Source organism: Camellia sinensis, chromosome 7 (genome assembly GCF_055761805.1).
Source record: "Camellia sinensis isolate YWXY chromosome 7, ASM5576180v1, whole genome shotgun sequence".
In the NCBI taxonomy this organism is placed as follows: domain Eukaryota; kingdom Viridiplantae; phylum Streptophyta; class Magnoliopsida; order Ericales; family Theaceae; genus Camellia; species Camellia sinensis.
In genome coordinates, this window is record NC_138967.1 from 186224205 (window position 1) to 186247677 (window position 23473).

General features: G+C 34.5%; 2 protein-coding genes across 3 annotated transcripts in view; both read left to right on the forward strand.

Moving 5' to 3' along the window:
* Positions 1–23473, forward strand: part of LOC114317346 (uncharacterized) — a 231032-nt gene that overhangs the window by 201834 nt on the left and 5725 nt on the right. Inside the window, exon 1 of one of the 2 annotated variants that reach the window (XM_082880114.1) lies at positions 21110–21752. The exons of the other annotated variant lie outside the window; for it this stretch is intronic. Coding sequence (XP_082736240.1) covers positions 21729–21752 — 24 coding nt within the window. The 5' untranslated portion in view covers positions 21110–21728. Of the gene's footprint in view, positions 1–21109; positions 21753–23473 lie in introns of those variants that run through there. 2 annotated transcript variants of the gene reach the window in all.
* On the forward strand, positions 21–2195 carry LOC145796387 (uncharacterized). Its single transcript, XM_082881478.1, has 4 exons — positions 21–544; positions 1145–1211; positions 1328–1946; positions 2146–2195. The coding sequence occupies exons 1-4, from the start codon at positions 21–23 to the stop codon at positions 2193–2195; spliced, it is 1260 nt and encodes a 419-aa protein (XP_082737604.1).

The following is a 23473-nucleotide window of genomic DNA, read 5'->3' on the forward strand; positions in this document are numbered from 1 at the left end:
TCCCCTTTCCTAAGTGAACTATGAAAGTTGATCTTATGCAAGCTTATGACAATGTTAGGTGGGATTTCCTCTTTGATGTGCTTAAAGTTACGTCCTTTCCTTCTAGAATGATCAACTGGATTCAAGCTTGTGTCTCTTCTGCTACTTTCTCTATTTGCATTAATGCTAGTCTTCATGGGTATTTCCCAGGGGCTAGGGGCCTGAGACAAGGTGACCTTATGTCCCCTTATCTCTTTGTCATTGTTATGGAAGTGCTTGCTAGGATCCTTAATGAGAAATCCCAGGATCCTCAATTCAAATTCCATTGGAGATGTGGGAAGAACAAGATTGTCAATCTTTGTTTTGCTGACGACCTCATGGTTTTCTGTAAGGGGCATATTCCATCTGTTAGGCTTATTAAGGATGGCCTTGTGGGATTTCAGACTTTATCTGGGTTAGCTCCAAACCCTCACAAGAGTCATATCTTTTTCTCTAGGTGTGATCACTCTCTTAGGTTTGATATTTTGGGGATTACTCAGTTTCAGGAAAGTCATCTACCTGTGAGGTACTTGGGTGTTCCTCTTATTACCACTAGACTCAAAGCCATTGATTGTAATATTCTTGTTACTAGGATCACTAATAGGATCAAGTCTTGAACTAATAAAGCTTTGTCTTATGCTGAAAGGGCCCAACTGATCAGTACTATTCTTTTTTCCATGCAAGTCTACTGGTCTTCCTTATTTATCCTTCCCAAAAGAGTCATTAAGGAGATTGAAGCTCTCTGTAGATCTTTCCTTTGGTCTGGTCTAGAGCTTAAGAAAGCTGGGGCTAAGGTTGCTTGGGAGAGAGTTTGTGCTCCTAGGAGTGAAGGGGGCTTAGGCTTCAAATCTATGGAAATATGGAATAAAGCTGTTGTGTCTAAACACATCTAGTTTCTTGTGGCTGGTGGGGAACAGTCCATGTGGTGTCAGTGGGTTAAATCTTACTTGTTAAAAGGCCATAGCTTTTGGGCAGTTAAAACACCTTGTAACCTTTCTTGGGTCTGGAGGAAACTTTTGTCCTTAAGAGAGTCCTTGTTTCAATTAATTCAGTGCAAGATTGGCCATGGTGAAGGGACTTTTTTATGGTATGATAATTAGCACCCTTTTAGGTCTTTATGGTCTAGGTATGGTAATAGTCTCATGATTGACACTGCTTTAAATGGGCAAGCCAAAGTGGTTTCTGTTGTGGGGGTGAGAGACTGGAATTGGCCCGATGTTTCTTCTTGGAAGGTGTCATAGCCCATACACCTCCTAAGCTTAAACCATCTTTTGGGCGTAAAGATAACACTATTTGGCTCCCATCTAAGGATGGGAAATTCAGCATTGGTTCTGCTTGGAATGTTTGGAGATCTAAATGGCCCACTGTCCAGTGGTCTACTCTGTTGTGGGGCCCTTACACTATACCTAGGGTGGGTTTCATTGTTTGGATAGCTATTTTGGAGAGATTGACCACTGGTGACAAACTTGCTTTGTTTGGCCTGACCCCCAACCCTGTCTGTCCCTTGTGTGGTGCTAATGGGGAGGACCATGATCACCTGTTTTTCCAATGCCCTTTCTCCTCTAAGGTTTGGTCTGTTGTGCTCACCAAGTGCAATGCTATTTGGCAGAGCACAAATTGGTTGGGTCTTGTTAAGGTTGTGGCTAGAGATTGCTTGGGCAAATCTCTAGCTACAATCATCAGGAGACTTGGCTTCTGTTGCACTGTGTACCAGATCTGGATGGAGAGAAATAGCAGAATATTTAGCAATGAGAGAAAACCTGAAGAGGTTATTCTGCAGAGTATTATTGGTATGGTCAGATATAGGGCTCTTGCCTTAAAAATATCAAACAATCTCAGACTAATAGCTGGTTTCTTCAAGAGTGGAGGTTGTCTACAACCATCCTTAAACATTGAGGGGAGTGGTGGCTTTTGTGGGTTGAGTGAAGGTGAGCATCTATTGAGGGTTGAGTGTGGTGAGCTTCTATAGTGAGATGGTTTGATTGTTCTAGTTAATGTGTTTCTATTTTGCAGGTATAGAATGATGAAGCTCATAAATGAGAGTTGCGAGTTCTCCAAAAGTGGGTTGAGTGATGGCAGCCCGAAATTGAGTGCTAATGTAATTACTTTTCTTGTGTGCTATTGCAGGTTTATATAATTGCTGGTACTGGACATGGGATGTTGTTGGTGAGGGTTGAGTGAAAGGAGCTATAAATTGTTGGAGTGTTAGTGTAGTTTTTTTTCTCACTCATTGTACCATGATTTTAACTAAGCCCCTAACACTGTTATTCTTTGTTGAGGTTAATCTAACCTGTGTTGGGAAAGAAGTCTCATGGACAGCAACTTTGTTCTGGCCAGCTGGAGGCTTTGGGGGAGTGATGGAGACACAAAGTCCAGGCTGCACTATTGCGCCAGTCTAAGTGGAAAATCTCCAAATGGAAAATGTTGTCTTTCGTTTAATTATTGTAATAGTTCATTTCCTTGGGATTTGTATTGTGTCTATATTATATTTGAGTCTATATTGTATTAGTTCCTTTCTTTTTGATTTGTATTGAGTCTTTATTAATAGTTCCCTATCCCTACGGGTTGTGTAGGGAAATATTATCTTTGAGTGGGGACTGTTTGTTCTTTTGTGTGTTGCTGTGCATGGTTTATGGAGGCAAGCTTGTTTGCTAGCTAGACATTCTCTGCTGTTGCTATTGAAGGCATCCTATTCTTTTGCTGTTTATATATGGACATACTCTGCTACTATTGAAGACATGGTTTATGGAGGCTATCTGTTCTTTTGCTGTTTGCTATTTGCTTGTTCTTTCTCCTAATTTTGGGTTTACATATGGACATTGAACAGGTTGTATTGTAGCTGGTTATTTTTGTTTTAGTTGTATAGGTTGAACCGGTTGTTTTTTGTTTTAGTTGGTTTTTTCTGTATAGCTTTGGTAGGGCGCGGGGTATACCCTTCAGAATCTTGTAATTTTTCTTGTTTTATCTTATGACTTATTCACCAAAAAAAAAACTCATTCTGCAGTAAGTGGAGTCTAGTAAAATAGTAAATGGAAGCTCATTGAGTAGTAATTGAAGTGTAATAAAATAGTAAGTAGAAACTCATTGAGCAGTAAGTGAAGCCCAGTGAAACAGTAAGTGAAACCAAAATTGAGTAGTAAGTGAAGTGTAATGAAATATTAAATGAAAGTTGATTGAGTAGTAAATAGAGTCTATTGAGATTTAATTGATTAGTATGCTAAGTCTAATAAAATAGTAAGTGAAGACACATTAAGTAGTAAATGTGGTTTAATTGATTAGTAAGTCAAGTCTAATTCAGGGAAATTTAAAGGATCAACAAATAGTAAGGTTTAATTAGGTAGTAAATAAAGTTTAATGATGTGGTAAATGAAATCTAATTGAATAGTTAGTAGAATTTAATGAAATAGTAAGTCAAGTCAAATGAAATGAAATAATTAATAGAGTCTCATTGAGTTGTAAATGAGATTTAATTGAGTGATAAATCAAATCTATTTTGAAACAATAAGTAAAATTTCATTGAGTAGTTAGTAGAATTTAATTAAATAGTAAGTAAGTAGTGAATAATGAATATAGGCTAAATTTGATAAAAGATCAAAAGGATATTCAGCCACCATCTAAATATACAAGTCTAGCAATGAAACAATTCCTGATTTTAATGGCTTTCTAAAAATGCAAATAAACAACAAATTATGTCAAATCTATTTAATTGTTTTTTATTGTGTATAAAATAATTAAAAAAATTAAGATTGAATACATTAATTTAATTTCAGAAAATTTCTCTACTGGTCCAATCTAATTAAAAACTTACAATTCAAAGGAAAATTTAAAGGATCAACAAATTGTACATTCCGGCCAACTATTAGCTCGCAAAAAAAAAAAAAAAAAAAAAAAATACACAAAACTTTTTCAATCTTTTAAGAAACAAAAAAAAAAAAAAATTGAAATATTTAAAAATTAAAATTTTCTTTTCATTGCACAGAACAAAACGGAGTTAATTGTTAAGGAGAAATCACTAAACAGTAGAAGGTGGGAAAATAATTACCAAAGGATGTGGGATGTAATTCACATAAAAATTGCACCTCCAACTTCTTGTAATTATTTTTAGTTCATTAGGCTAAATGGTAATTTTCCCAATTGTAAATTCATTTCGCAAGTACATAATCATTACACACATATTTATCTGAGAGTTTTTGGGGAATGATTTTCCACCGGTTATAACCGGTTGACAAGTTGAGCAATGGACCGTCCAGATTCCTTCCCTAAATCTAATGGCTAAAAATAAGTTTTATGTATGGTATACAAATACTACTTTTGGGTACCACAGTCGGACCCAAATGAGCCTAATTAGAATTTTGGTGCATGTTTGATGGCCACACTTGCAGGGTTGGTAGCTTTTCAAGGGGGTTTTAAAATTACATGCTGGATTAATGTATCAAGGCCACGGTTTTCCTGAAACTAGACAGATTGAATTGTTATCATATTTGTAAAATACAGATTTGATTGTTATTCAAACAAAAAGAAAAAAATTTATGTCAACTGGTTTGATTATGTTAAAAATTTCATTACTAAAAATCGGAGCTTTTACAACGGTCATAAACATTGCAGAAGGTGCACATGTTGTCGCAAAATACTTTTGCGATGGAGTAGCGACGGGAAATGGGGTAGTAGAAAGGGGCGTGACAAAAGGTATTTGCGACGCTTACAAACCGTCGCTTTCTTGTAGCGACGGTGAATTAATAATTTTTGCGACGATTTAACCTGACACAAAAAATGAGAAAAAAACACATCTCTTTTAACGACGATTTAGGATGCCGTCACCAAAAACTTTTTTAGAGACAGTAGTTGACGTAGCAAAAAGAATTATTAGCAACGGTCTTAAACGTCGTAAAAAACAGAATTAAATCAATAATGTATTTGTGATAGTTTAAATCGTCGCTAAAAATGACACTAATATGTATATGCGATAAGTTAACCCGTCACTAATAAAATTCAAGGAAATGATGATTCCATTAGCGATAGTTTATTACTGTTGCAATTTTTTTTTCATAAAATAAATATATATTTTATTAATTCATTCCTTGTACAAATTATTAATACACATCCACATTCACATACACATTCACAAAATCATATATACGAATAATTATATATATACCCTATAATGATACAGTGTCCACCAAATATTCTTTACAAAAATATATAAAACATCCTCCAACAATACTAATATTTTTTGATAATTCAAAAACTCAAATTTGTATCTAAAACAAAACCAAAGTATCAACAATACAAATAAAAAAACATATATATTAACAGCTTGCTTTAGTATCAACAGTAAGCTCCAATATCGATATGCAAAGATATCATCACGTACTCAAAAGCGTAGCATCTGCAAAAAGAAACCAAAAATATATATATATATATTTATGATATAATTAATTTCAAGCTTACAAAATATGTAAAACATTTGATATTTATTTCATAAAATAAATAAATAGATAAGATTGTAACATATATATAAATCAAATGCCACACAATGTATCTTCCAAGAGTTTCTCCAATTGTTTTTCGAAAAAGAATTTCTAAAGGACAAGTTTTCACAAATGGAAATTATGCTCCAGATTCAAAATCGGAAATCGATTTCGAGTCCCGTCTTTTCTTACAAGTCATATGTGCCTAGTTAGTCATATGTGTTAAGTTATGTTGACATTCGACGCCGTTTGACCAATTTAGTATGTCAACCGGTTCGGAAAAAAAAAGTTTCAAAAGGACAAGTTTTCACAAATAGAAATTAGGCTCTAAATTCAAAACCAAGAATCGGTTTCGAATCCTGTCTTATCCTACAAGTCATTTGTGCCTAGTTAGTCGTGTGTGTCAAGTTTCGTTGACATTCAATGTTGTTTAAGTATTTTAGTGTGTCAACCGTTTAGAAAACAAAAGTTAAAAGTACTTCAGCTATTTTTGCCTCAAAAGCTGCATCAACACTCTAGTAGACTTTCAAATAAAAAATAAAAAATAAAAGAAGAAGAAAATAAACTATTAAGTAGGTCCATAAGCTAAACCAAACAACTCCTAAATCAACGAACCTTATAACCTTTTGGAGTAGAAGTAAGGACACAGACAGTGTGGTAACCGTTAGTTAGCCCCAAGAATGATGAAAGCAATATCATCCAGCCTGGGCCGCCATATTTGGCTGTGAAATAGAATGCTAGAATAAGCAAGACGTGAGAAACAATTGCTATCATAAGTCCTTTTTGTGATTCTAGCTTAATGCATTTTAATAGTGGTATGTATCTCCCAATAAGATCCCACACATTATACATTGCTATTAGAACAAGTGCATACTTGCAGTATTACCAGACTCTAAAAATAAAAAACCAGGGAAATAGAGAAAAAAAAGATCCAAATAAATTTAAATGGATATTCTTCTTCTAAATTGTTAAGGAGAAACAATAAAAATAGCCTGTTTTAAAAATGAAATTCGTCAAGTAGTTATGAAATACTAACCATGAACCCAAGCTATGTGATCCGGTATCTTCAGATAGGAATCCAAGGAAAATTGACAATGTCAGTGCGTATATGAGAAACATATCAAGTGCGTAATCTATGTTTTGAAACAACAATTCTTTTGTGCTTAGTCGCTCATGGTTTTTAGAGTCTTCTTCTTCAGCCTGCTCATGTTCTAATAAAAGATTGGTCGAGCAAGATTAGGGATTAGGGGTATCTTACTCGATATAATCATCATAATTAAAAGTGAACGAAACATACTAGTTGTCCTGGTTCTGCATGATTGCCACCAACGGCAAGGTCAGCTGAAACAGTTTTGGATCCTATATGAAAGGGTTCAAGAATGTTGTTGAAAAATTCGAAGATCTTTGAAGAAAACTTGAATTCTCTAGAAATGATGAGAGGCTTAGATTCTTCAACAGTCACAACTAAGAACACAATAGCAAAGAGATTATGGAGATAAGAGATTTGGTGAAGAAGAAGGCAAAGTAGTTAGAAAGAGAATAATGGCAAGGCTCTCTCATGAATCTCCCACTTTCACTCTCAAGATTGATAATGGAGAAGGGAAATTAGTTCTTTTCCAAGAGTTGTCTCTCTAAAATCCATCCCCTATAAAGCTATGAATGGGTGATATTTATAGGCACCTCATGATGTAGGATGGAGCCCGTGTGCAAGGCACATGGGGAATATTCTCTCTAACCACCTTGTCCGAGGAGGTGACCTCTCCGAGGATGAGGAAAACCCCGAAGAGGAGATCAACCTCTCGGCGAACCCTTCTTCTTAGCCACACCTAACCAATGATCCCCAATCATCCCAAAAGGTCAGGGGTAGTCCTAGAGGACGCCCTACCGTAGAAGGGTAAAGGGTAGTTCAAGAGAACACCCTGCCACAAATATTGTCGAGTCTCAGGGATCCCCTAGATCGTGCCACCTCGACCCGGGTATAGGCTAGTTTAACCGAAGAGTGAATTTATCTCCACTCACCATCCTCGAGATCAGGTCCTTGGTTCAAACTCCGTTACACCCATAGTTCTGGTGCGTAGATCCCGAAAAGCTCCAAGCCTGCAAGTGTTCTGGGACTCATTAATGGAGTGACTTCTAGATTGAGTTTGAATTTGTTCAAAGCCAAGTGCTTCGGATCTCTAGGTTCATAGATCCGAACCTTTTCGAGTCCGAGCTCAAATAGGTCTCTAAGTTCGTGGTTTCGAACCCTTTTAAGACTAAGCCAATACCTCGGAGAATGGATCTCCTCTGAGGGTTTCATCTCTTCTAAAAACAACAGTTAACCTCCTCGAATGCCCATATGATCTGAGCCTCCTTAGATGGGCTTGTTAGACTCTCTTTAGAGATATATGCTCGATAGGTCTTCCTCGGCCCAATTGGTTAGCTTTCTTATGGACTCTTTCAATAGAATTCACTTGGACTCATTTGGCAATAATTTCTCCAAGCTCATCAAATTTTGGGCTTTCCGATTCGGCTTCGATTGGGCCCAATTAATTTAGTAGGCTCAAGTTAACCCCTCTTACAGATCCTTCTAAGGCTGCCTTTAAGCAGTAGTATTTTACAATTGGTAGCTTTGGAAAGACCAATGCATAGAGAAGAATGCAGAGGAGTTCACAAAATGCAGAGATAGCAAAAATAAAACTGCAATGAATCGTAAGTAATAAAAATTAGTAAACTAGTATTACATGCTATCATAGTAATCTATCTCAGCATTCTTTAAAACAGTGCAATTGAAATTAAAGAAAAGATATTGGTGTTGTATGAAATTAAAGAAAGCATATCCAACAAAGAAATCGATTCTATTATCATGTAGTAAAAAATTTTAATTCATTTTGTAACTCTACAATCCAAGTCATTTTGATCATTATCTTACCTTAACATCTAAGTTTTTCCATTATGAAGTTCACTACAGATATTCAATTGGATTATGTTAGCTGCCAAAATCCGGGACAAACATTTCATTAATTTGAACAAAATAGGGCACAAGCAACATACTTGGTTTGGAAACAGAAGTCAAATATAGTACAAAATGCATCAAAATCAACTACCTAAAAAGATTGACAATGATAGCCTATTATTTGTAGTTTAGGTGGAAAGCAATAACCATAAATATTTATAAATAAAAAATTTGAGAGAAAAAAGGTCATTGTCTACCTACCTAAACTTAATCTCCTTTACGTTCATACTTTGAGTCATTGACTTAAATGTTGACATAAGTTTGAGGAGTTTCTCTTTCACAAAACAGTAACTAGAAAATTGTAACCCCAATATGTAGCAATACTTATTGAATCATATTTCCTACAAAATTTATGAAAAACAGCAAAAAGGATTTGAACCTACTAGCTCCCTTGCGCAGGCAATCCTTGGAATTCACAAATGCTGTGTAATAACCCGACCCTCGTACATGTTCTCTGTTATGTTTTCGGATCCTCTTTTATGATTTCGAATGCTTATTGTGAAATCCTATGAGAAATTAAAGTTAAGTAAGTGAACCATATGTTTAAGGATGTCTATCTGTTCAACAAGAAAAGTATCTGTTACATTAGAAGGTTTGAATAAGAAATTGGAGGCCTTAAGGGCTTAATTATTTGAAAATGATTTCATATATGTGATCAGCATAATTTTTATGTAATATTAGGCATTTTTGTGAAATTTCAATTTGGAATGCTTAAACGATTGAATTTCGTCCTTATTCACCTATATTTATATATGTATGCTTCCTCCTTAGACAATTGTTTTAGCCCTAGTGATTATCTCAAATATTGTTGGAAAGGAGAAACTAGAGAGGGAGGGGAAATCCTCAAGAAGAGAAGATTAGAATCTTGTGAGGGATTGTAAAATTCAAGATTCAAGGTATGTATGTTGCTGGAATCCCTCTCTTGCTGAGTTCTCTCTCAAATTATCTCTTTTTGAATGATTGGGTAAATTAGAGTGTGTAGAGATGAAAGTAATTTCCTCAATTGATTGATGTTTAATTGAGTTGTTTATGCATGTTTGTGGAGGAACTAGTTTTATGTCTTATTTACTCATGAAAGTCATGAAGAGTATATATATGTGATGTTGAATGCATAAGAAAGTTTAGTTGTGTTTGAGAATCAAGAATCTAGTTTATGTCTAGATTGATATGTATGTATTTGGAGATCCTATTAACATGAGTTTTAGGTTATGTTTTATTGATTAAACATGTTAATTTGAGCCTTGTGGAAGTGTCCCAAAAGAGTGGTTTTGAAGCAAAATTCGGACTGAAATTGCAGAATCACCGCATGTGCGGGATTCATGGCCGCACGTGCGGGAGCCAATTGCCGCACGTGCGGGGGTTGTGGCCGCACGTGCGGGAGAAGAACAAATTTGGGGTTTTGATTCTGCCTAAAAGGCACGTGCGGGAACAGCCGCCGCACGTGCGAGGATCCCTACCGCATGTGCGGCACATGTGGGAAAATACGGGTTTCTCCGTTTTGCGTGCTGAACCCTCGGATATTTTTAGAATTTGCATTTTATGCCTACTAACATGTGTAAAATTCATTCGAAGTGAATTGAACCAAGAGAGGATTTAACAAAGAGAAGTGAACTAATTTGTAAGTTTGAATGTGTGCAGGGCACACTACGGGAGGAACAAGCATGTCATCACAACACTGTGAGTAATAGTACGAAGATATACATTTTATTTATCATTGATAACTACTATCACTAACGCTTTGTTTCTTGTAAGTGTTACACGAACATGTTACACGAACATTTATGATGATTGAAAGTCAATGTGAACGTTGAAAGATTGGCATACATCGGTATGACTTTGAAATGACTATGTTCTGTTAATAACGAATAATGATTCTCTGTTAATTATAAGCAAACCACGTCGTTTCTGAATAAATATATGGAATTATGTTCATCTTTAAACCAAGTATTTGTATGAAACTAAGATTATTCCATTGTGATACATATGGACCTAAGGTCGTTAAGAACCTATGACAAACATGCAAATGTGTAACATTCTTATGGGACTCACGTTAGGATGTGGGTTATTCTGTCCTTATTAAGCATATGGTAATGATATATGTGGCCTCAGTTAACAGTTGTTATTATTATTATTCAGTTGTCTACGAGACACCTGTATTAATTTGTAACCAAGCTATGGGAAACTTATGGGCATTGTTACATAATGGTATTCTACAAAAACTGGAATTATTTCTATTACTATTCCAATTATGCTATGCTAAGACATGATATCATGATTCGGTCTTTAAGACTCATGAAATTCTGGTATGGAGCAAAGTGCTGTACGGAACTAAGTACTGCAATGCGAGTTATCTCTAGAATCCGTACGAGCCACCTCTTGAGTCCATACATATGTGAAAGTTATGAGGCCAATGGCCATTTTGTATGAAGTATGAAACAAAGTGCTGTACTGAACTAAGTGCTGCAATGCGAGTTACCGCTAGAATCCGTACGAGCCACCTCTTGAGTTCATACATGTAACACAAGGGCTTTATGCCATTACATGGGCTTTATGCCAATCTGATAAGGGCTTAAGCCGTTCTAGTATGAAACAAAGTGCTACACGGAACTAAGTGCTACGATGTGAGTCACCTCTAGAATCCGTGTGAGACACCTCTTGGGTTCATATATCTATGTGTTCAAGGGTTTTTTATGCCATATGTTCCAAGGGCTTTTTAAGCCATATGTTCCAAGGGCTTTTTAAGCCATATGTTTCAAGGGCTTTAATGCCAATGTGTTTCAAGGGCTTTATGCCATTCTGATAAGGGCTTCATGCCATTCTGATGAGGGCTTCATGCCATTTTGTTAAGGGATTCATGCCATTTTGTTAAGGATTTCATGTCGTTTTGTTAAGGGCTTTAAGCCACTGTGTTTAAGATTGGGGCCAAGGCCGTTCTGTAAAAGATACTTTAAGTATAAATGATTTTGAACATGACTATGCTATACAATGTTAAATGAAATCCGTATTTTGAGTGACGAAATGTTTCATATGATAAGTAATTTCTGAAATGAGAAAAATGCTATGAACTTCTAATATGTTTATGACATGATACGCTTTCTGGATAATTTTCCCAAAATGCCTAGATGCACTATGAAACCCCGAATATTCAAGATATGACAAGTTTTCTGAAAAAGATACTTTGCTATGCATATAGAAATAAATAAGCCATATGTTCTCTTTATTGATAAATGCACGGATATGTATTATAATTCACGTTGAGCATTGAATTGTTATGTGCTATTATTTACTGAGCTTGACTCACTCTATTCTATGTTTGTTTCTGTAGGCACTCAAACTGGAGGTCAACCTTAACTTGTGGCTTTTGTTACCTAATTGTCAATCCCTGAGTATCTAAGCTCCTAGATGTTGATCGTTCAAGTTATGGAGTTTTGCTAAGTTTTTAATTTGTACCCTACATGTCTGTTAAGATCGATGTATATGTATATATACATAGCTGTCTTCAGATGCACATCTCTGTATATTTATCTGCATTATGTAATTTGTGATCCTGGCATGGTAGTGGTAGCTCAATGGGTATTATGTTACGCTATTATATGTTAATATATGCTTCCGTTCAGGCCCCATAAGTTATATTCATCAGGTTTTATGTCCGTTTCTGAGGTGGTCATGCCCAAACTTTTAGGGGCGAGTTTGAGGTGTGACATGCTGCTTTTGTAATCAATCTCAAGCCAGAGGTTAGAGCCCCCGACGGAGCCAAACCAGCAAGACAAGACATGAAGAATAAAAAACAAGAAAGCTTATATCAAAACTTCAAAACTTCAAAACTAGATCAGATAATAAGCTAACCACAAACTAACTTGCATGAACTCGGGTAGCATGAATGATAGATCTCCAACCATTCCACCCTAAACATGAGCATCTACAACTCCAAAAGCACCGCTAATGATACATATTCCAGTATAAGTCCCAATTCCTCCTTTTCCAGATGTAGCTAAATCCAGCTGTGGCAATACAATGAAAGATGGAATCAAAGTGGACTCGTATGCTTAATAATTTGAATTTGAGTTACTAAAACATGTTACTACAAAACCATATGGTTAAGGAGTAAGTTGAAGATGTAATACATATAATTATGGTACTTACAACAAGAACAACAAGAGCACTTATGAAAAAAAAGGATATATCCAAATAGGTTTCTTCTTCTGGTATTGATTTTTGCCTCTTTGTATGTCAGTATTGCGAGTGTCCCAAGTGCAAATGGTTGATATACGAGAGTAAGGACCCTTGAGGGGTGGTATTTCTGTACAAGGACATAAATTATCTGATAATTTTTTTACAACATTAACAACAATAATATTTAAAAATACTTTTTCATCAGATATGCCCATAACTAACTAATAACTCAAGTCAGCTTTGGAAGTTATTCAAAAGTCAAACATCATGGTTTGATAAAATCCAAGAGAAGTAAATATGGCTAGCCAACATTTGAATTTGATGACAATAATTTAATAAAGAGATTTAAATAAGCGCAGTTTTTAGAAATATAACCCCTTGTGGTCAATGGTAAGTCAACAAAGAAATGGCTGAAATTCATCAACATATCAAGATAATCATTAGTTATTCGAATTAAAGAAATTTCAGCACTTAGTTTCAAATTCAAATTCAAGATAATCACCACATTTGACTTTTTTTTGTTCTTCCACCTTTAAAAAATAAATAGGAAGATAAGCTCGTGTGGACTCTGTCTACTGATGGACTGTTCCTATCAAATCTGCTTGGAATGCTTGGAGAGTCTCTTTTGAGGAAGTTGAGTGGTCTAATTTGGTTTGAAGTGTTGTGCCTGTTCCCAAGGCTAGCTTTATTACTTGGTTGGCCATCCAGAATAGATTGAATACGGGTGATAGGCTGAAATTGTTTGGTATTTCCCCTGTTGCTACTTGCCCATTATGCCTTTACCACACTGATGACCACTCCCACTTGTTTTTTAACTGCCCCTTCTCTGAGAGAGTGTGGATGAATATTAAAACTAAGATCAAAGTGGCTTGGCCTGTGTTAAATTAGACTGGGCTGGTGTCTTATATTGCTAAATCTGTTAAGGGTAATTCTCTTGGCTCTATTATTTCCAAGCTTGCTCTAAATTGCACTATTTATCTCATTTGGCTTGAGAGAAATAATAGAGTTTTTACCAAAGAGAAAATTCCTGAAGAAGTTTTTGTTTTGAACATTTTTAATATGGTTAGATTTAGAGTGTTGTCTCTGAAGAATTTAAAAAGACATTCAAATGATTCATGGTTTGGAGACTGCCCTCATCTATCCTTAGGGGTGATACTCCTTAATGTTTCAATGTGTATCTCTAACAGATTTTGCAGGTGGTCCTCTCTCTTTTCTGGCTGCTGGTATACCTGTTATGGTGCTGGAAGTGATTGAACGGAGCAGTGAGTTGAGTGTGGTGTGATTCCATAATCAGGGTTTAGTGAACTGTGAGCTATATGATTTTCCTAATAGTTTGCTATGCAGGTTGTCATGCTGGCCCTTCTTAGGGATTGAAGGTTGAGTGTGATGTGAGTATATAGTCAGGTGGTGGTCTTAGTGAGCTTGTGGGTTGAGTGTTGTGAAATTTTATAAGAGTGCTCCTAACTTTGTTTTCTTGCAGGATTATGTCAGTTGCTGGCACAGCTGTAGGGAATTCATTGGTGAGAGCATAGTGAAGTGAGGATATATTTTTGACTTGGTTTAGATATGGTTCTATAACCTGTTTCTTTGAGAGTGGCTTTGCTATTGAGTGTTGAGATTTTTAGTGCATATTTGAGTGAGGTTTGCCTCAGGTTATTTATCATATCCTCAATCTTCCTTTAGTTCTCCTTTTTTGTTCTTTCTGTTTTGGTTTTCACAGGTTGTATTGATACCTCTGCTGGAATTGAGGGCAGTTCATTTTGGTGTTGGGCTTATATTGCACTTTTCTGCGCCAGTTCCAGCACATATCTTCTCCTATGGATAGTCGTTGTCTTAATTTCCTATGGATTGTATTTGTATTAATTACTGGACAGTCTGTGTTTTGTTTATTTATCTGGTTGTAAGGTTTGGGTGATGAATTCTGTTACCTGTTTTGTTGGTGTTGTGTTTACTTGGATATTGGGCCAATATTATAGTTGTTTTTGTTGGCTATCTCCTACGGGCTGTGTAGGGTGGTTTTCTTCACAGGGCTGTTATGGCAGTTTGGGTCTATTTTGGTTCTTGTTCATGCCCCCCCTCCTTTTTTTGGATGGGGGTTATGACCAGGATTATGTGGTTTGTAGCCTGAGTGGTTTGGCTAGTTTAGTTGTTGTTTTTGTTCTGTGGGTTTTTATTTTGTATAGCTCTTTTTAGGGTTGGGGTATGCCCCTTGTATATCTATATAGTTTGCTTGTTTTATTTTATGACTTTTTCACCCAAAAATAGAAAATGGAATTGGACCTAAACCAAACCAATATAGTTTGTGGTCGATAAAAATAAAATAAAAAATAAAAAAAAACCAATATAGTTTGGGTTTTTAGATCAGTTTGTAATACTTTGAAGAGCTGGTTATCTCCAACTATAAAAAGGGTTGTCCTAAGGAGAATCCAATCATAGCAACCTTTAAAAACACACAATGCTGTAGTGCAGACTTGGGGCTCTGTTGTGTAGGGGTTGGAGTTAATTCACCTCTTCATGTGGAGGAGGTGGTCCTTGGCATTTGCTATTTTAAGTTTTAATTTGAATGTAATTAATTTATACAGTGAAATTTGTTGCTTTTTGTGTTAATATTTAGAAAGACAATATGCGAGATTTCAATTTGTGATTGTCATGGACGCAATGCTTATGTGCATTTAATAATTTTTCTTTCATGTGGTATGCATTGTGTACCTCTCAGGGTTAAAGATTCTCTGTGCCAAATCTCTCTATCCTCCCACTTTAATGCAATCGTAATCATTAGATCATATAAAAATCTTAAAATATGCGAATATTAAGATATGATTCTATGATTCGATAAATAAGAATACATTGCAATTTAGGGATTGAGAATCACAAAGTCAGCCCTGTTAAGTTTGAATATGTGGTCCTAATTATTTTGGAATTTTTCAGTTTGAGATTTCAGCAGTATTAGGTTGTTGAATATAGAATAGTTTGGATTCCACAATTCACAGTGGCCATGCTTTGAGAAGCATTAGTGAGCACATTTTCTGGTGTGTATGCATTTTGAATTTATGAAGAGATTGAGGTTAAAATATTGATCTCAACATATACTCTAAAACTTAAACATTTCCCATAGGCTTACAAGGAACCCATTCCAATTGAAACACTTATGCTGTGTTTGGTTGAGGGATTTGGAAAGGGAAATGGAAAAAGTAGTTGAAATGTGAATAAAACATAAAGGTAGGTGAAATGTAAATAAAACATATTTATAATTTACCTAGTTTCACGCACCTTTTCCATTTCCCTTTCCAAATCCCTCCTCAAATCTCCCAACCAAACACAGCGTTAAGAAAACAAAATAAAATATCTGTTGAAACATGGTTCTAGTCAAAAGAAGAAATACCCTGAAACATTTTAGCAGCTTTTGAGGAATTTTACAAACAGAGATATCAAAAGTAGGAACTGTTACATCTGGTTGTGAACTATCTTCAGGTTGATAGTTACTGATATATTCCAAATTTTATGTACCAGCAGTAAGAATGCACAAACAGGACTTCTGTAACTAAATTCACTATTCAGAAAGAAAATTTCAGGAACTCAAAATCCATTTTATTGCATGGGTGGGCACTATATCTGAATGTGATATATTAATAGGGAAACAAAGATGGCTGAATAGAAAACCCAATATGATATTAATCTATTTGTGTATATATTAAAGAGAGGGAGAGAAGGGATAGAGGGTTTTTCTCCATCTTGTTCTGTTCCTTTGAAATCCCCAAAATTATAAGCCTAAGTTTTTATAATATAGCTCCAAATTCCAATTCCAAAAGGGAGAATTACATGAAGGAGCAAATCCCATGGTGATTCACCATGGAAATTTTTAGAATCACCATATGAACAGAACGAGAGCGAGAGCAAGAGCGAGAGAGAGATTGTTAGGGTTTGTTCGAGCGAGTGTGAGAGGAAAGAAGAGGAGAGGAAGGTTACCTGGAGCTCTTCCCACGCTGGTGGTGTTGGGACTGCGAGAGACAGAGAGACGACTGGAGCGAAAGAGACAGAGGGAGACGACGGAAGTTTTTTTTTTTTTTTTTTTTCTGAGAAGAGAATACTGAAAGGGTAGGGAAGAGCGGGAAAAGAGAGAGGGCGAGGGAGAGCACAAATATAACATTTTGCGACGAAGAAACAAAAAGGCGTCGCAAAAAATTTAAAGCAATCGCAAACACCAAAAAAAAATTGACGGATAACAAACCATCACGTTTGATACTATTTTTTGCTACGGTTTTAGATTTTCCGTCGCAAAAAAAATTAATTTGACGACAGCTTCATTTGTTGTGGCAAAAACATGATGATTTTCAAACCATCGCAAAAGGTTCGGTGTCCAAAGCTCCCTTTTCTAGTAATTTGTAAAAATCTAAACTGTCCAATCGATTTGCATCTATCTATCAATCTGTCAATCCGCTCGATCTGCATTTACCAATTCGGCGAACGATTGCAGATAGATTTTCTCCAATCCACCTAGTTTCGGACGGATGACGGATTGGAGGTTCTGAGGTTGCAACCGAACCACAGACACTATTAATTACCATTACCACTATCACCTCCACCACTACCCTACCATCACCACGACTACCATCTTTATCTCCATCACCGCCGCCGCCGCCCCACACTTCCATTCTACCTTTGTTCCCACCACCATCGCCAACCATAAAAAAAATAAAATAAAAAATCTATTAGAAAATATTTTTCATCTTAATAAACAGAACATTAATTTAAAATTTTTTATTTTATTTTAATTCATCTGGTTGAGTTGGAGACTCTTGTACAGTAAAGTTTAAATTGATAATCAAAATGATATTAAAATTTGAATAACTTAAATTATATAACCCAATACTCAAATTTTCTTTCTAAAGATAGACGGTGTGATACGGTACAATTGTGTGAGGAGAAAATTTAGGATTGCCAAAAATAGACCATAAATTGTTAATTTTGTCCTTTAGAAATTATTAGGGGTGCAACTCGGGGCTCAACTCGCGCAACCCGAGCCCAGCCCGAGTTTTTTTAGGGCTTGGGCAACTATATCTTGTAATCTGGACGGGCTTGGGCAGATTTTTGATGCCCGAATTGCAATTTGGACCGGGCTTGGACAGAATCAATGGCCAACCCAAGCAACCCGAGCCCGAATTCAATTTAATATATTATATAAATTATAATATATAATATATATATATAATTTAATAAATTATGTAATATATATAAATTAAGTAAAAGAGTTAGTCTTAATTTTTATTTTTTATTTATTTTTGGTTAGTTTTCTACCATTAGATTAGCATCTTTTATGTCTACCCTTAGATCTACCTACAGGTTTCTGGACTCGGGCAATTCGGGCTAACCCGAGTTCAAAATACAAAGCTTGGGCCGGGCTTGGGCAACAATGCTCGGGTTCATGGTCGGGCTTGGGCGGGCTTGGGCAGTGCCAAATACAATTCGGGTCGGGCTTGGGCAGACCCCCAACCCGACCGAACCCGCCCAAGTTGCACCCCTAGAAATTATCACAATCATTTTTTATTCAAAACTTTATTCACTGTTGCTGATTGTTTTTACGGTGAATTATACTAACCGTCCTTATAATTTGAGACTCATATGACTTTGACTCCTGATTTTTTAATTGTGACACACTTGATAATGAATTTTAAATCTTATAAATAAAGACAATTGAAAATACCATTACTTAATCTTAATAGTAAAAGCGTCAATTTGATAAAATATAAACTAATTTGATAAAAATAAATGTCAAAAAAATTATTTTTGAATTTTAAAAAATTATTTCTATCCATCAAAGATAAAATTATATAAAATTGATAAATTTTTTGGACATTTATTTATTTATTTTATCAAATTAATTTTTATTATGTGTTTAGATCATGATCATATAATGAGTGGTTGCTAGAATTTTAATGTACAATCGGTATATTTAATATATGAAATGCTTTTAGTTTTGAATTTTTTAATTTAATGGATTGGTTTAATAATGATATCAAAGTTGTCGTTATATTTGACTTTTAAAAAAATATAAACTAATTTAATGAAAATAAAAACAACTACTCATTACATGATCATTATCCAAACAAATAATAAAAATTAATTTAGTTTAAAAAAAATAGATGTCTAAAAGATTTATTAATTTTACATAATTTTATGTTTAGTGGGTAGAAATAATTTTTAAAAATTCAAAAATATTTTTTGACATTTATTTTTCAAATTAGTTTATATTTTATCAAACTGACGATTTTGCCCTCGAAATTAAGCAATGGTATTTTCAATTGTTCTTACTTAAAACAAGAATCAAAATTCAGGATCAAATATATTATAATTGAAAAGTCAAGAATTAAAGTGACACAATTCTCAAACTATAGAGACCGTTAATATAATTCATCTTTTATTTTTAAATTGATGATTTATACGGAGAAACATAAATGATAAACAATTTAAATAATCATAATACGACTTATTATGGCCTAATAATAGTACCATCTATGCCATGGCTTTCTAGAAGTCAGTTTTTTTTGTCCTTTTTTTTTTTTAGTTTGACTTATTTTATCTTTTGTTTTTTAAAAAATTAAAAATAGAATCATTTAGACAAGAATAAAATAAAATAATTTATTCAAAATTTTTAAAAATTATAAAAATTTAAAAATAATTCAAAAAAAAATTAGCCAAAGAAGTGAACTTAAACCTCAGCAACGTGCTCGTCCAAACCAAAAATTTGAGGCCCAAGTCCATGGCTTCAAGTTGGACTTGGTCATATGAGCCTAATTTCGACTTTAATTTGAGCTTTCTTATTAAATTCATAAAACAATTATGAAAAAAATTAAAACTTATAACACAAAATCTTAAAGTGCATTACAATAATTAGAGTAGAATATTGAATCAAGAAAAACAAAAAATAAACTTTATTTCTTAAAATACATAATTACATTCATTATGTTTATGTTATTAAATTCTATGCATCTTTAATTTCATAAAAATATATTCACTACTTTCACAGTTGGAGTGCTAGTACTGTGCTACTTATTTATTTTTATCAATTTTAATTTTATTATTTTACTAAAACTGTATATGTAGACAAAAAAATAAAAATAAAAGTGAGAGAGAGAGAGAGAGAGAGAAATTATATCTATTATTTAATATATATATATATATATATATGAGGTTTGTATGAACCTCCGACATGGGTCTATGGGCTGGCTCATGAGTCCAACCCATATATTTAAGGTCCAAATAAAGTGGGTATGAAAATTGGGCATTGGCCTATCAAAAAAACATGACAAATCCAACGCTTGCCCCTCTCTCTCTGTCTCTCTCTCTGCGCCCAAGAATACTCACCTCATTGTCTGCGTGAGGTGTTTGTTAAAATGTCAAGTTGAGAATACGTTTTCTATTATAACTTATGTAGGCCAAGTCGTTGAATAGTTAAAATGTGAATTCATGGATATATTATGCTGAAGGGATTTCACGTTGAAACCTTGTTTGGATTGTCGATTTGACTAGCCTTTGAAAAGGAAAAATGAAAAGTGTTTAAAAATTTAAATCCCAACTTAAATTCATAATCTAAATATAGCTCTTAAGGTTTAGGGTTTAACATTTCGTTTATCTTTTCATTTTCTTTTTTTAAATTTCTACCTAAATTCATGATTTTAATACAGTCTTACACGTTTGAATTATAGATTTGGCAAGAAATTTGGATAGTAACGAACTAAATTGTTTTTCATTATTAATTTTAAGAAATGATGACTATCATTTCCCTCTTATTTAGACATTGTCTTGTTCGTTTCATCTTATGAAATTCTTCTCAAAAGTTTGGTTCATAAAAAATATTGATCTCATTGGTTCCAAATTCTTAAGTTATGTCAGATTGCTTCTATAATCCTTAAATATATAGAGGTATAATTGTGTTGATATCATTACCAAAATGTAAGTTTCATTTATTTAAAACAAAGTCGAAGAGGATGAAATAGTGAAAAATAAAAATCACTCTGTTTGGTTATGATTTTTAGTATTCACTTTTTAAAAAATTAAAACTTTTTGTTTTTTGTATTTTTTTATTTTTACTGAATATTTTTAATATTTTAAGTAATTTTTAAAATTTTTAAATACACCTAATGCAAATACACTTAAGAAGTATAATATTTGTGGAAAAAATCTTTAAAAAATTCATTAAATACAAAAAATACAAAAATTTAGTATATTTTTCGTATTCTTGTGTATTTATTGATTTTTTAAAATATTTTTTTATAAATATTTTATTTTTTAGATACATCTAAGTAACGTATATCTAAAAAAAAATTAAAAATTATTTAAAAATTTAAAAATATTCACTAAAAATAAAAAATTTAATTTTTAAAAAATTAAATTCAAAAAATTAAAACCAAACAAACTACTCTAATTTAGATCCTTTACTCCCTTTACTCTGAAAAACGAACAAGTCTTCAGGTTTCAACTGATTGTTAACTGCCCAACTGTGTCTCCACCTTTTGTGACTCTCTTTCTTGGCTGAGAGTTGCTAGCAAAAAAGTAGTTACCTTCCACCAATGCTAGTAAAGATATTTCCATGGCGTCATTCAAGATATCAAACCCTAACCCCCTACACTCGATGATCCCCTTTCATGATGTAACCCAGCCAACACTCCTATGTATCCCAAAATGAAGATATAATTATGAACCTCCATTTTCATTCACGTCCAAAACCCTTAAACCCAATAACAAGAACAAGGAAAATAAGCAAGGGAATAGTCAAAACAAAGCTTCATTGAAATCAGAGAAAGTCTTCGATTTTTCATTGAAATCAAATCTACCCTTTGATTTCAGATACTCATACTCTGAGACTAACCCTTCGGTTGAACCAATTGGGTACCGTGAACCACCGAGATTCTCTCCCTTTGGACCTGGACAGCTCGACCGGAAATGGACCGGCACTTATGCTCTGGCCGAAGAAGCAGTTGATTTGCTATAGGTAGAAGAACAACGACGCGAGGTTCTTGGTGGACCGCTCTCCGAAGAAGAAGTCGCTGCGCTTGTGGAATGGTTTCGTCATAACAATGGTTCTCAAAAGATTAATTTGGGTACTCTCCCTCCCTCTCTCTCTCTCTCTCTCTCTCTCTCTCTCTCTCTATGTATATACATGTACGTGTATGTGTATGTGCTATATTCTAATTTGATTTGCCTCTTTCCAGTTCAATTTTCTGAATGATGAAGCTATACAACTTAGGGTTTGATTTTCATAATAATTTTTTATTAGTGACAATTTGAATTCATGTGGTTTGATGCATGATGCATTATTTCTGCTGATTAGTTAGACTGATGGAATGTGTGAGTGTAAACATGTATAAATTTCACATATTGGCTCTTGTTGTCAACCAACTAGTGTGTTTGCTCATCGAATGAAGAAAATGAAGTAATTAGACATTTATACTATCGAGATCCTTGATTTTAGTCATATTTGGAGTTGCCGAAGAAGCATGGACACTTTCATTAGTGTAGGTTTGAAAGATTCCAAAAAGATTAGTCGATGTAGGTTGTTGTTGTTTGTAAATTTGCTACCACAATATGCAGAGAGTAATGTTAATTTCATTATTGTTTATAGCACAATTAAATAAGTTGGAATTTGGAAATTTCATCATTGTTTTAAACTTTTGGACTCATGTCATATGTTGAAATGGCATTCACGTCTGAAATCAAGGTTTCTATTACCTTAACAGTACACTATTGTTCTTTTTGTTGGGCAGAATAAAATAAATAAATAATAGGAGAGAAAAGAAAAGAAAGCTATTGAAATTCTGATTTTATGTTATGTACGTCTAGATAATCAGCTACAAGATGATGCTTAGACATTTTTATTAAGTTAGGGTTAGCACAGCCGGGCATTCGATGCATCTCCATAAGCTTGAATGCCAAACCTCCCTTTAGAAACCTGGAAGTACATCCACTTGAGCTATGCTCAAATTCAGATGATGTTTGAGAATTTATAGAAGATGACATTTCAAAAGGAAATTTTAGACTTGAGAATTTATATCAGATAGCAACCTAGTTGGTGCAGTCCTTGACACTGTAGCTGGTTTTGATAAATTCAATTCTTGTGGTTAATTTAGGAACTTTGATTTTATTGTTGTCACTATATTAACTATTTTAGTATGAGGATGGAACTTGTTGGTAATAGCCTTACTGGTGAATGGGACTGGTTAAAATCCTGAGTCAATAGCCTTCAATCATTTTTCACTTTTCGCCTCATGATTCATTTGATTAAATTTAGTCTGAGATGGACTCGAAATATAAACAAACCATGCTCATTAAGTTTTCAAGTCAAACTTGCACAACCTATTTACTACGCTTAACTTGACTCGTTTACAAAGACGACGAAAGACATATAGACGACGGGAAGTAGGGTTGTAACACTGATAGCCTTTCTGAGTAGGACTATAACCCAAAAAGACACAGAGGACAGATCGGGCACTAAGTTTGGTCCTATCTTTGCAGGGAAGAAGGACAAAACAGGCAGACCCAAACACACGAAGAAGAGAGTAGTTAGGAATTTGAAAGAACAAAGCCTCATAAGGAGACCGACCAGAAAGAAGGGGAGTAGGCATGTGGTTGAGAAGAAAAACAGCAGTAAGAACTGCCTCTTCCCAGAGTGGAGCTGGAACTGAGGCAAAGAGAAGAAGAGACCTAGTTGTCTCAAGGAGATGACGGTGTTTACGCTCGGCTCGACCATTTTAAGTAGGTTTATTTGTAAAGGATGTTTGGTGAATGGTACCCAAATTGGCCAAATACTCACAGAACTCTTTTA